Genomic DNA, 14,571 nt, shown 5'->3' with positions numbered 1-14,571 from the left:
AATAGTGTGTCTGAATAAACCATGTTCACAAAACAATACTAGTTGAGTTGGCCTGTGTTTTAGGAGGCTGCTAAATAAAATGTAACCTTCCCCCCCACCGTCCCCCGCCATGTGGCACCCACTACTAGCAGAAAACCACCTTTTTCTACTATACAGAGGTTTAGAAAAATGAAATATTTAAGGCTTCTAAGCTGAGGTCAGTGAATAATTTTCAGTAGATCTCCATGACAGTATCTTAAAAACTGGTGGGTTCAGCTAAGTCTTAGGCCTCCTGAAACTGCAGGCTCTAGTCTCTCTTTAATTTTGTTTGGTGATATACTGGGTCTTCACTGAAAATTTCATTTGAAAAAAGCTCTAAAAACTTTTAAATTCATAGCACATGATTATCAGGCCATTCTAGCTTCTTCTGTTTTCATCAAAATTTGTTTTTCTCATCTCCATTATCAGGCTAACAGCTGCTCTATGTCTCTGATGTTTATAATTTTACCTTTTGTTAACTCTTCCCATTTGAACTGCTTCTGCTCTTTTATACCTTCTCCTTCTGCTATTCTTTTATTCTTTTTTCTTGGATTTCCCCTTTTCTTGATTTCTATGCCAGGCTACCTGGCTCTTACAGCTATTAATAGTCTATGAGTGTACTCTTTTCCTTCTAGCTAATAATCTGATTAATGATGCTCCAACAAAGTCTTCAGCAACCCTGGTCTACTTTAATTATTTTCCACTATTCATTTCTGTTTTTCTCTGCTACAAAGCTTTAAAAGTTTTTTACTTCAGCCAATATTTCAGGTACTTAAAGACTTCCAGGAAAGCTCATCTCTAGACACACAACAGAAAGCACAAATGCACCCATGCAAAAGACTGACAACTCTACATGGTTAATGTTCTGAAGAAACAATCTTCTTGAAAACTAGTATATGAGTCAAAGGGCAATCTCTTGCAACACAAAGTCTTCCAACAAGAATATGTTCAGCTCAGAGACCTTCAATGGTCTCCACTCCAATAAATGTGCTAACAAATCATGTCCTGCTAGGTACTGTTCCTAAAAATGCTATTAACATGTATAGCATTTCCTAGAAGATTAGACGTCTGTGGAATATCTACGAAATGTCAACTTGACACATGCTTCAGAGACAACTAGAGCTGAGTCGAGTTACAAGAGTATACTTACATTTAATCCTTATATGCAATAAAGGGTAACTTAGGAGGCCCGAGGTACTCACATTCTATACATTCCAAAGAAAGGACTGGCCCTTGATCAGCAACTTTGAGATAACCTCTGAGTTCTTGGATTATACTGCCTAATGATGTTGTGTACTTCAGATCTTGGGCAAATAAATGGCTATGTAACAATGTGATTTTATGTGAGTACCTCTTTTAGTTTGCTTGAGGTTGTGGGACACACTTGTATCAGTTTGACCTCCGGAAGAGGGTGAAGCCTGAGGTAAGGGCCATCATGCGGGATGTCCATGCCTTTGGGACTGACTCCCAATAAATACCTGCACACCAAAGTTCAGGAGGTTCCTGGTTAGCAGTATTTCATGTGTTCATATGTGTCACACATGACTGCTGGGAAAATAAAGCACTGTCCTTATAACTCTACTGGGAGAGAATAACTGGAAGCTTGCATCTGGTTTCTCCTAAACTCTGCCCTCTGTGCCTTTTGCCTTTGTTGATTTTAATCTTGTGAAATAATAGGCAATATATATTTATATACACATATATATGTGTATATATATACATATGCACACACACACACACACACACATATATATGATATGAGTAGTGTATTTATATATAGGTGTCTGTCTGTGATTCCTGGCACAGAAGTCCTAAAACCCGGTAGTTTTTAAAGTGATAAGAGTACTAGGAGCTTCTCTTGTTCTAGTATTTGCCTTTGACCCTGTCCCTAACACAGAGCTCCTAAACTCTTATAAGCTCCTAAGTGGTAAGAGCACTAGAAACATCTTTTGTTCTACTGAGGCGACTCTGGGTGGGTGCTGGTTGCCAGAAAGACCAAGCCCTAATCAGAAGTTTTAGAGTTTTCAACTCCATGCCTCATCCTCCGGAGAGGGGAGAAGGGCTGGAAATAGAGTTAATAATTGATCATGCCTACATGAGGAAACCTCCATAAAAATTCCAATAGGACAGAGTTCAGCGAGCTTCCAGGTAGGTAAACATGTCCCCACCAGAAGGGTGGTGGACCCTACCTCCACGAGGACAGGGCTCCTGCCCTCAGGGCCCTCCTAGACCTTGGCCTATGTATCTCTTTATCTGGCTGTTCATCTGTATCCTTTATCATCTCCTTTAATAAACTGGCAATTAAAGTGTTACCCTGGCTTCTGTGAGCCACTTTGACAAATTAATCTAATTGAACCCAAGGAGGGGACTTGTCGGAACTTCCAATCTATAGCCAGCCGTCATAAGCACAGGTGATAACCTGGGCTTGCAACTGGCATCTGAAGGGTGCGTGTGTTGGGGTAATCTGGAAGAACTGAGCACTTAACCTGTGGGACCTGACACTCTCTCCAGATAGACCATGTCACAATCAAATTAAATTGCAGGAAACCCATTTGGTGTCAGAGACTTGCCTGTTGTTGTGGGGAAAACTCCCACACATCTGGTGACCAGAAGTGTCAAGAAGTAAAGTGTTCTGTGTGAGTAATAAAGGAGACACACAGAAGGTAAACACACAGCCAGGAAGAACTAGGTCGTTCCCTATGTAGGAAGGAAAAAACTGAGTTTTTCCTAAATGGATCTGTATCCTTTTGTGGTAATAAACTATAAGCAAAACAGCTTTTCAGTGATTCTTTCCGGAAATTCACTGAGCCTGAGGGTGGTCTCCGGGATCCCTGACACACTTATCATCAAGTGTCACTAACAATCAAGTCTCTACACATAACCCATCTGCTACAACTGATTAATTTTATTTGTACTAGCAGTAAAAGAAGCTAGATTTATATCAAATGTTAGGGAACACTAAAAATTGTCTAGGCATGTCAAGCCATGGACAACTTCAAAAAGGGCAGGAAAACCAAATGCTACAGAATCACTGCAACTGCAAATAAACTTTAAGAAGCATAATAGCCAGAAAGCAATAAACACAGACTAACCTGAATCCGTCCAGATTTCTTCTGTAGTCCTAAGGGTCAATATTTAGTTTTTCTTCTAATGTCCACACCCCAACCCAGCTTCTCCAGCATTCTCACTAATAAATTAAGTCAATCCGGCTGTTTCATTCCTCTGCCTGCTACTATTCTTGTTTTCTGTTGTGCCCTATACCCTAAAACCCAAATTAGAAAGCTGGATATTATCCCCGACTTCCTCTTTTCTTACCACCCACGTCAAACCCAGCAAGTTATCATCGAAAAAATTTTCAAGTCTTCTCTTGTCTTCCTAATGTCTGAGCTCTAACACTGGTGCTAATTTTCTCTCATCCATACTACAAAATCACCACTGATTTGTCTTTCCAACCTTACTTTCCCCTTAACTCTACACTCCACTTAATGGTATGAATCATCAATCCAGAACACAAATTAGACGATTATTCTTTGGTCTGCCATCAGCTACATTAAAAGGATATATGGCTCTTAAGGTGGTATACGAGATGCTGTGTGATCCAGAAAGTGCTAGATTTCTGCCATATTTCCCCCCAATCTTTGCTTTATAGCTTATTCTTCGATCTCTCTAGTTTTAACAACTCCTTTCCTGGCTCTTTTTCTCTTGCTGCCATTGCTTAAATGTAGAGAGTTTCTTAGAATTCAATTTTTAGCCCTTTTTCCATATTTTCATGAATCCCTTAAATACGGACAAATCTCAAATCTGTATTGCGTTTTCCTACTTGGACTACTGCTATGGATGAACAACATGGTTCAAGTAAACCAGAATCAATGTGTCTGCCGTACGATAAACTCATTACCTTCCTCTACTAGTCTCATCCTTTTGCTTTTTACTCCTTCTGATAGTTATGGCATTATTATCCATGAGGATTGCTAAATTAGAAAACAGTAATTTTTACTTTTCCTTCACTTTGATCCTTTCCTCTCGAAGCCCTACTTATTTTATCTCTTAACGCTCAAATTTTCCCTCTCTTAGCCATTACTGTCTCTAGCTCAGGCCTTCATCAACTTCTTTAGACTTACTATGATAGCAAAATAGGCCTACTTAACATTCATACTTTCCCCAGTCCAAACCTTGCATACCTTTTCTAAGTTATTTGACCATAACAGGTATGAGCACATCATTTCTGTTTAAAAATCTTCAAGGACTCAAAAAAAAAAAAAAAAATTTAAGGCACGCCTGGGTGGCTCAGTCGGGTGGGCGTCCAACTTTGGCTCAGGTCATGTTCTCATGGTTTGTGGTTTGAGCCCCACATTGGGCTCTGTGCTGACAGCTCAGAGCCTGGAGCCTGCTTCTGATTCTGTGTCTCCCTCTCTCTGGCCCTCCCCGGCTCACGCTCTGTCTCACTCTCTCTCAAAAAAAACACAAAACATTAAAAAAAAAGTCTTCAAGGACTCTGCACTGATTACAAGATAAAGTCAAAACTCCTTAACACAGGATTCAAAACCCTGCAACTTAACTCCCCAGCAAATGTGCTGGGTTATTAATTACCTGTGTTCTCCAAACGTCCTAAGTATTCTCTTGAGTCTTTAATATTTTTCTCCTCATATATCTGAAATGACTTTTCAACTTGACAAAATACTACTCATTTTCCATCTGTATATCATTAGACAGATTAGTTACTTAGATATCTGCCTCTTACCACATTTGTAAGAGAGAGAAGTTTCACTTAATTTTTATGATATTTTGGACTATGTCACAAATGGACAGTTACTTTAGTTGCAAAAGTATTCCATCCTAAGAGCTTAAAGTTCTAAAATGAACTAGAGAAATGTGGTGCAACATTAGCATAGATGTATCTTCTTCACCCCAATGACAAATTACACACATAATTCTGGCATACACACATTCATATTATGTATGTATGTAAACAAACAGAATTATAAAAACACAAACACGTAACAAATCAGAAAGAGATCTTAGCTGAAACAAGAGATGTCAAATCGATGCTAGATGAACACTAGAATCAATACCAGATTCACTGAAATTTATTCATTATATTACCCCATGGAAGAGTAACATTTTGCATTACTACATTAAGGAGAGTTTTCAGATTATCTAATAAAAAAATCTGCCAGAATATATATAGGAAATTCTTAAGTAAATCTCAGTAATGACCAAATCATCTAAAAATACCTTTGCATTTAAAATTATACTTGATATTCTTCAATACTATACCTCCAAAGGTTTGGGTCTTCAACACTGTACCTCCAACTGTCTCCTGGGAGACAGTGTGGTTTCAAAGAAACCACACAAGATCTGCCATCAGAAGATCTCAGTTGTGTATATCAACTTTGATCCTTATTAGCCCTGCAACTTTGGATAAGTCACTTAATCTTTCCCTGAGGCCCAGTTTTTTACTCTGTAAAATGGTGACAATATCTATTCTATCATAAGATTAAATGAAGGGCGCCTGGGTAGCTCAGTGGGTTAAAGGTCTGACTCTTGATTTCAGCTCAGGGCATGATCTCATGGCCTGTGGGATCGAGCCCCATGTCAAGCTCTGTGCTAACAGTGAGGAGCCTGCTTGGGATTCTCTCTCTTCCTCTCTCTGCCCCTCCCTGGCTCACGCTCTCTAAATAAATAAATAGACAGACAAACATTAACAAAAACAAAACAAAACAAAAAGAACCAAATGTGATTTAAAGAAATATAGAGGTGCTTTCTAAATTTTTTTAAATGTTTATTTATTTTTGAGAGAGAGCATAAGTGGGGGAGGGGCAGAGAGAGAGGGACACACAGAATTTGAAGCAGGCTCCAGGCTCTGAGCTGTCAGCACAGAGCCTGCTGCAGGGTTCAAACTCACAAACTGCAAGACCATGCCCTGAGCCGAAGTCAGACGCTCAACCGACTAAGCCACCTAGGCACCCCATGAAGGTGCTTTCTAAAGATTTCACCTCTTTATAAATACTGATACTTTAAAATACACTAATAATACAGATACATTACACATGCAAATCTTCTCCAAAGTTAGCATTATTGCTGTCTGGATGATTTAAGATATAAATTTAATATAACCTTAACCCTGTTTCTGAAAAATAGTTATACATTGTGGAAGCTTCACAAGTTAATAAAATATATGCTGACACTTACAAAAGTCTAAAAAAATAAATAACCTTTCCAGTTCCATCAAGAACAAAATCCCAAATCTAAGCTTCTGCTTTACTTACATTTATATCCGTATGGTATATGAGGACACATAATGCTGGCAAAATCTGAGGAAAGAAGATAAACAATAAATAACACAGAGTTGATGAATATGTCTTTGTAAAAATGAATAACTGTGATACAAAAAACAGTAAATACTATTTGCAGAGCAAGAAAAGACAACGTTAAATTTGCTTGAATCCCTATTAGGAAAATGAAAATCTGATAAATTCAATCTGAAAAACCTAAAACATACTTCAGATATCCGATTAAAACTTCCAAATAAATCTGGCAGAGATTAATGTACCTTAAAAGAAAAAACAGTCGTTTTCAGTAACTTTCTTTATGACATAAAATGTCAAGTGGAAAGAATGGAGATGAAACTATAAAGTATAGCTCTCTAAAAAAAAAGTCTATTTTTTAAGGATTTTATTTTTAAGTAATCTCTACACCCAATGTGGGGCTCACACTTACAACCCCAAGATGAAGAGTTGCATGCTCCACCGACTCAGCAGCCAGGCACGCCTAAAGAAAGCTATTCTGAAAACTGTCGTCTCACTTACCTGCCTACATTTAATAAGCTACTTGAGTCAAATTAAAGTTTCTGGCTCCAGATTTAGTCAAGAAAATAACAACCAGTACAAAGTATACAGTTTGTTGAATTCAGGCCTTACAGATCCTTTTTTTTTTTTTTTTTTTTTAAATCTGGGAGGGAAGAGGTAGAATCACACTAAGCACCCTTTCCATAACAGCAAAACGCAGTAGAAGCTGGTGAAAGATATCAATTATAAAGATTCAGAGTTAACATTTTTTGACACAGTTAAGTGATTAAAGGCTGCATAGAATTTTTAAAAACTTAAAATATTCAGATTCATTTATAGATTAAATGAAAATTAAAAATTTTCTACTTTGTTTTAATTAATAAATTTAATACAAAGCATGTCACACATTTAAGAACACTAATTTTATCAGAAATCTGGGGAAATTTCAATTGGATTTAATGTAAATTCATTCAAGAACATACGAATTTAAGTACACCAGGTTTTATCTGCAGCGATCCTTTAATTTTTTTAGCAGTAAACCAACAATGCAATGTAGTAACAAAATTTCTGAGATTTGATTTTTCTCCTTTTGTATTTTTCTTTTTGAAAGTTTGTCTCCTTTTCGTGAAAACAGTCATTAAAAAGTAAGAATTAGGGCGGGCTAATATTCTTTCAGGTGCCACAAGATACTCAACTTCCATTTCACAGGAGTCAAAAATTAAATATGATGTGTTACTTAAAAAATCTCATACCTGCAATGAAATCAGTATATGCATTATTTCATTCCCTGTGCATGAAACTCTAAAGCATAACATAGGGAAAATATACCATCTGGGCTTTGCAATTCTTCATTTACCTCCTGAACTGTCTCCATAGGCGGTGGGGGATCCTTATTCCTGCAGAGATTGACAATGACCCATGTGACGTTCCGAAGGAAGGTGATGGGAATGGAGGGATTGATGAAGGACAGAAGAGGTTTGACAACTCCCAGTGATATGACATAATCTCTACATTGAGGACCATCACCTACAGAAATGAAAATTGTATTTAAAAAAAAATTACATTCAGGATGAGAAAGTCTGAAATGTATGCAATGGCTCATGTTGGGACACTGATGTTCTATGTTTCCTCACCATTAGTCAAGGGCATCAAGTGTTGCTGTTTCTCCAGATTTTGATTTGGAGAACAGAAATTTAACCTAAAAATCCTGACAGCAAATTGCATATCTGTTTCAAGAAGTACCATCTTAAGTTTGTACTTATAAGGCAAGAAGATAGTCAACCCACGTTAAAATTAGAGGAAACATAGGATGTAATGGCTATGCCAATGTAGGAAAAAAGTTAATTAAGATTCTTAATTGGAGTCTTTTTAAACCTAAATCCAACTTACCTATAATGTTTCCCAAAGCCCATACTGCTTGTTCACAAACATTCTGATGTGGTGAATGGAGAAGTCTCAAAAAAAGAGGTACGGCATCTATAATAATAAAAATAAATACTGGTATTATAAAATGTCGAAGAGTTTATAGATTTCAGTCTAAATACATTGACAAAATATACAGAGCTTGGGGGTGCCTGTGTGACTCTGCTCATTAGGCAACCAACTCGATTTTGGCTCAGGTCATGATCTCATGGTTTGCGGAGTTGAATCCTCGCATTGGGCTCTGCACTGGCACAGCAGAGCCTGCTTGGGATTCTCTCTGTCTCTATTTGCCTCTGTCCCGCGCTCTCTTTCTCTCTCTCAAAATAAATAAATAAACATATATATATATATATATATATATGTTTATTTATTTATATTTTTATGTTTATATTATAAATATAAATATAAATATTATAAATATATTATATTTATATATTTATGTTTATTTATATATATATAGAGAGAGAGAGGGAGAGAAAGGGAGGGAGAGAGGGAGAGAGAGGGAGGGAGAGAGAGAGAGAGACAGAGGGAGAGAGGGAGCCTGGCACACTATAGTTACCCAATTATAGTTCAATGAATGAATAAATGTGGCATATACCCTTACCCTAAAAAAATTTAGTATTTTCCCCTAATTATATTCAATAACACACCTATTGACAATATTTAAAAGTTGTTATATCATTAACTAAAAAAAAAAAAAAAAGAAATTTTTCCTGTAATGCATTAAAAAAAAAAAAACCTAAACACATAAACTTAGAATATAATACTTTAGTCAATATGATCCCAATCGCTGATATGGGATTAATTAAAGAACTGATTAATCCCATATCTGGCTTACCTTGAACAATAAAAGAGATTTATCATTATAATCCTTATGCTTACATAATTTACATGTTAGCTTAAGTTCTGAAACAATGGTATCATACCCATTCCAGGTGGGAAGCTAAAATAAGCTGGATCATTTTTTCTTAAATTTCAGACAACTGTGTACTACTTACAGTATTTTTTGCTGTATCTCTCTGCACTACTAACACTTAAATTAAAACCAACTCACACTTTTAACAGCTTTATTAAGATATAATTTACCTGCTTAAGTACACAATTCAACGTTTTTTAGCATTTACACAGAGTTGTATAGTTACCATCACAATTTAATTTTACATTTCCATTACCCCCTAAAGAATGCCACACCCACATAGCAGTCCTACTGCCCATTCAGCTTTAGGCAGCCATTTGCTTTCTATATCTATAGATTTTCATACCCTGGATATTTCATACAAATGAAAGTGTATAATAAGTGGGATTTTTTTGTGTTTGTCTTTTTTCAATTAGCATAATGTTTTTGAGGTTCATCCTTATATAGCACATACCAGTAGTTCATCCTTTTTTAAAAAAATTATTTATTTAAATCCAAGTTAGTTAACACATAGTGTAATAATCTTTTCAAGAATAGAATTTAGTGATTCACCACTTACATATAACACCCAGCACTCATCCCAACAAGTGCCCTCCTTATTAATGTCCATCATTCATTTAGCCCATCCCCCTCACCCCCTCCTCTCTCCCCCAACCCTCAGTTTGTTCTCTGTATTTAAGAGTCTCTTATGGTTTGTCTCCCTCTCTGTTTTTATCTTACTTTTCCTTCCCTTCCCCTATGTTCACCTGTTGTGTTTCTTAAATTCCACATGAGTGAAATCATATGGTATTTGTCTTTCTCTGACTTATTTAGCTTAGCAATTATGCTAGCTTCATTCTAGTTCCATCCACGTTGTTGCAAATGGTAAAATTTCATTCTTTTTCATCAATGAATAATCCATTACACACACACACACACACACACCGCATCTTTATCCATTTGTCAGTCGATGGACATTTGGGCTCTTTCCATAATCTGGTGATTGTTGATAGTGAGTAGTTCATTCTTTTTTATTGCTGAATAGTATTCTATTATATAACACATTTTGTTTATCTACTTACATCAGTTAATGGATATTGAGATTATTTCCATGTTTGGGCCATTGTGAGTAAATGTACAACATCTGTGTACAAGTCTTTGTGTGGACATGTTTTCATATCTCTTGGTTCCACCTAGTAGTAGAACTGCTAGGTCATATGATAACTCTATGATTAACCTTTTGATAAACTATTTTCCAAAGAGGCTACACCATTCTACATTCCCAACAGCAGTGTGTGAGGGTTTCAACTGACTCACATTTGTAATTTAACTGATTTTATTTATTACTTCTGCAAACAGAAGACCAGTATCACTTACCAGTATCACAAATAGAAAGTAACCAAAAGATTAAAAATGCAAACAAAATACTGTTACTAAATTGTAGGTACAATTAATAGGTAGATTGGTAACTAGTAGGTACCTACTAGTCTCTACTGAAAGCCCTAGTCTAAAATCTGCTACCTTTTTGGTACAACTAACATCTAACTGGGAACTTTCTCCTTTGGTATTACCAAAATACCTGAAAGAGAGTAGTAGTCTCACTAATTGACACAATGTAACTTATTGCTATATCGTATACTACTTAAAATCATTTTCAGTGCCACCTGAAGCCAGTTAAGTGTTACACATATTAAGAGTACTTGGTGACATCTAGTTTTTTTCAAAGTGCTGTTTTGTCTGTTTGGGTCAACACACTAATAATAGCCCATCCTGAGGTGGGCAAAAATTTAAAAATATAGATGTTCCAAGTTAAAAGGCACAAGCTACTCAATACACTGGAGGTACTAGAAATAGAAATTTTAAAACCTGTCATTAGCAGATAGTCTCTACCCAAAAAAGATAAAACTATTCACTTTTTAGTAACCACAATTAAAATTATTTAATGATAGATTAATGATAGCTATGGGAAAGATGTCAACCATCAAAATTAACTCCTAAAATTCACTAGTTTAAACATATTGGAAGGTAAAATTCAGTCTTTACAATAAACTCCACATCTTTGCCTTTAAATTTTTTTTTTAAATGTTTATTTATTTTTGGAGAGAGAGACAGAGAGAGAGAGAGAGAGAGAAATAGAGCGTGAGCAGGGGAGGGGCAGAGAGGGAGACACAGAATCCCAAGCAGGCTCCAGGCTCTGAGCTGTCATCACAGAGCCCAACATGGGGCTCGAACTCACGAACCGTGAGATCATGACCTGAGTAGAAGTCTGACACTTAACCAACTGAGCCACCCAGGTGCCCCACCTTGCCTTTATTTTTTTTTTTTTTAAATCCCAGCAAGTAAGGATGTTAATTTACTTACTAGACTGTACAACAGCTTGAGTCTGTGCAGAAGTTCCTGATGCTATATTAGTTAATGCCCAAGCAGCTTCAAACTGTAATGAAGGACTGTAAAACACAATAAAAAAATCTTTAGACACAAAACTATCACTTAAATTTATGACCCGCAGATCTATACAGTTATCCTTTACCCTGTCCTTTAATTTCACCTTGTTATATCCACCTTGGATATCTCCACCTGACTATCACTGGCTCCCAAAGTCAGTCAATACAAACCTACTTTTTTTTTTTTTTTTCAATATATGAAGTTTATTGTCAAATTGTAAACTTACTTCTTTAAGTCCAGTGACTGATAGCTGCAACATTTGGCCAGTCATTATTGTCCTTGACTCTTTCCTCTCCCATAAACATCTAATATAAAAGTCATGTCAATTTTACCCTCTAAGTATTTCTTATATTTATAGTACCCCTCTTAAGACCACTGTACTAGTTGAGGCCTTCACCCACTTTACTTGAATCACTGCCACAGCCTCTGCCTTAAAGCTGGGTCCCCATCTGACTCTACTACATCATCTGCTTTACACACGGGAGATATTATTACAAGGCTGCATAATTTTACTGAAAAGATGAGATCATTACAATTTGGAATTGTGACAGAACACCTCACAAAGAAAGTAAAAACTAACCTAGCTTTCCAAAGACAGATAAAGAAAGAAAGGCACTGTCAGCTGGAAATACAAATAAAAGTATCACGGGTGGAATGACCACAATGTGTATGGAGGACAAGGAGCAGATCCAGAGAGTGGAAGCTAAGAAAATAGGTAAAAACATGTAACAGGGGATGAAACTGGAAGGGTAGGTTATTCAAGTGTGTGTCAGTGGACAGAGAGGAGTAGAACTCAAATCCCAAGCTTCAACACTTGGAATTTATTCTATAAACATACTAAGTATAGAGGGCTCCTACAGAGTATAGAAAATAATGCGGTGCGTCCATGGTATGTAGAATTAGGATAAAAAAGTTAAAGGCTGGTGGACAGACCTGTTGAAAGTAAATAATGTACATCAAGTTAGGATAGATGGCTGTAAGAATATAAATTCCTTTAAATAGAATACCAAGGTGGGAGGAGGTGAGCAAAAACTGAGGAGAGCCAAAGGTTAGGGACTTAGAAGAAAGCTCTATGAATATCGAAGAAAGACAGTAAGATTGTAGTACCGAAGGTTAGAAAAATCCAAGAAGGAAAAAGGTTTTAAGGAGAATAAATGTCAAAGATAGAACAAGCAGTGAGGTCACAAAGACGGGCCAGATAAGAAAATGGAGGAGCAGATAAGAACTATGATGAATTTTGGCAAAAGGCAGGGGATAAAGAGTATATTGGAGGCAGAGAAGAAGCAAATGGACAATAAGATCAAAGATGATGAATTTATGTCATTCTAGGCCAGAAGAAGAAGGGGTTATTCTATTAAGCCAGCCCTGGTAGCTTGGCAAAATACTAGAAATGAGGGCCTTAAATGAGAAAACAGTGAGATATAAAAAAATAAAATTACAAAGCAGGGAATGTTCTAAGATCTCATTTTAAAAAAAGGAAGAGAAGACAGAAAAAGAATGAGTGCAATAAGTAAACAATAAATGAGCATTTATTGTAAGTTTGATACTGTGTAGTGTTTTGTGTATATCATTGCCATTCCTCACAATCACCTGATTTTTGTAGATGAGGTATCTGAGGCTCAAAAGCCACCTGAGTTTGGGTCAGTAGCAAACCCTGGATTTAAATCAATGCCTATTTGGTTCCAAGTCTATGGGCTTTTATATGACAACACTATTTCCTATGACCAATCCATAGAATCAGATCCAAACTACTGACAGTTTTCTGCTTTTGCTTCAGGTAGTAGTTACAGAGGTCTGTATATATTTTAGCATAATTTTTTGTATATATGCTATTCACAAACACATCCACAAAATGAGGCTATGCCAAAGGCTGGAACATAAAGTTAAAAAAAAAAAAAAGATGAAGAAAGAGAAGATCAAAGGGAAAAAGGGTGTCCCTAAAAGTAGAGGTAGAACAGATTGTTTTTTAAATAGCTGATATAAAAGTTACTTTTACTTAAATAAATCTTGTTACAGAAAATATGTATGTATAAAGTGAGTGTTAAGCATTTTTGGAGGAACGGTTGCAGCATATAATGAAAGGAAAAAGTATTTTTAAATAAAAATCCTTAGTGGCTACATTTATCTAGTCAACTGAAAATTCCTTAAGACAACATTTAGCAAAACACACCAAATTTTAGTCTAAATACTCTCAAATGCAAAACTAGCATTTGTTTTAAAATACTTTGTGAAGTTAAAACTCACATTCTTCGCACTTAATTCAAACTGATGAGGTGTAAGATACAACACACCAAGATATCTCTGAACACTAACAGAAATGGGGCTGTACCTTAAAAGGTACAAAGTAGTGTTTTTTCCTTTCTATTCTGGAAAAGTATAACCTGATTTTTAATCTACTGCAAATAAAAAGCATGACATTAGACAATTAATCATGGTTGGAGTTCTGTTAAAGACTTCACAGAAGATCAGTGGATTAGCTGGAATATTCCCAGGGTAAGAGCCACTCGGTTCTGGAAACCATTCATGTTGACTCAGTCATGAGGTTAATCTATATATAGACTCATAAGCAAAGAGTGACTCAAACACTATTTGGGTTGTTTTAAAATATTACTAAAAACAAAAACAAAATAAATAAAGACTATAAATAAAATATTTGAGGTAAGTTAGAAGAGGCAATAAACAGAAGCTAATATTTTCCTAGAAAATATACACACACTTCAAATAGTAAAAAAAGAAGCACTCTAGGTCTAGTGAATATGATCACAGAATTAGAAAATTACATAAAAATATAAAACAAATGAAAAACGTAATAAATGGAACACCTAAATGAAGCCATTTGTTAAATAATAATCCTAAATTTTCTGGTAAGTGAAAAAAAGTGAACAGGGACTCAAATCCATACTTACTTATCGTCCCTTTCTAGACATTTGACTAGAATTGGTAAAATCCCAGATTTTATTAGGTCATCAATTGGTGGGTTTCTGTCACTGGATAATAGCTTTC

General features: G+C 36.0%; 1 protein-coding gene across 1 annotated transcript in view; it reads right to left on the bottom strand.

Annotated features, from left to right (window-relative positions):
- The window catches only part of KPNA3 (karyopherin subunit alpha 3), a 101,226-nt gene that overhangs the window by 18,290 nt on the left and 68,365 nt on the right, over positions 1-14,571 (bottom strand). The window contains exons 6-10 of the mRNA XM_047866786.1: positions 14,475-14,570; positions 11,485-11,570; positions 8,196-8,282; positions 7,663-7,832; positions 6,288-6,332 (exon numbers count right to left, since the gene is read on the bottom strand). Of these exons, the coding sequence (XP_047722742.1) occupies positions 6,288-6,332; positions 7,663-7,832; positions 8,196-8,282; positions 11,485-11,570; positions 14,475-14,570 (484 nt within the window). The remainder of the gene's footprint in view (positions 1-6,287; positions 6,333-7,662; positions 7,833-8,195; positions 8,283-11,484; positions 11,571-14,474; position 14,571) is intronic.

This window comes from Prionailurus viverrinus, chromosome A1 (assembly GCF_022837055.1).
Source record: "Prionailurus viverrinus isolate Anna chromosome A1, UM_Priviv_1.0, whole genome shotgun sequence".
NCBI classification, from domain to species: domain Eukaryota; kingdom Metazoa; phylum Chordata; class Mammalia; order Carnivora; family Felidae; genus Prionailurus; species Prionailurus viverrinus.
Note: the sequence above shows the minus strand (reverse complement) of the source record. Positions and strands in the feature narration are given on the sequence as shown.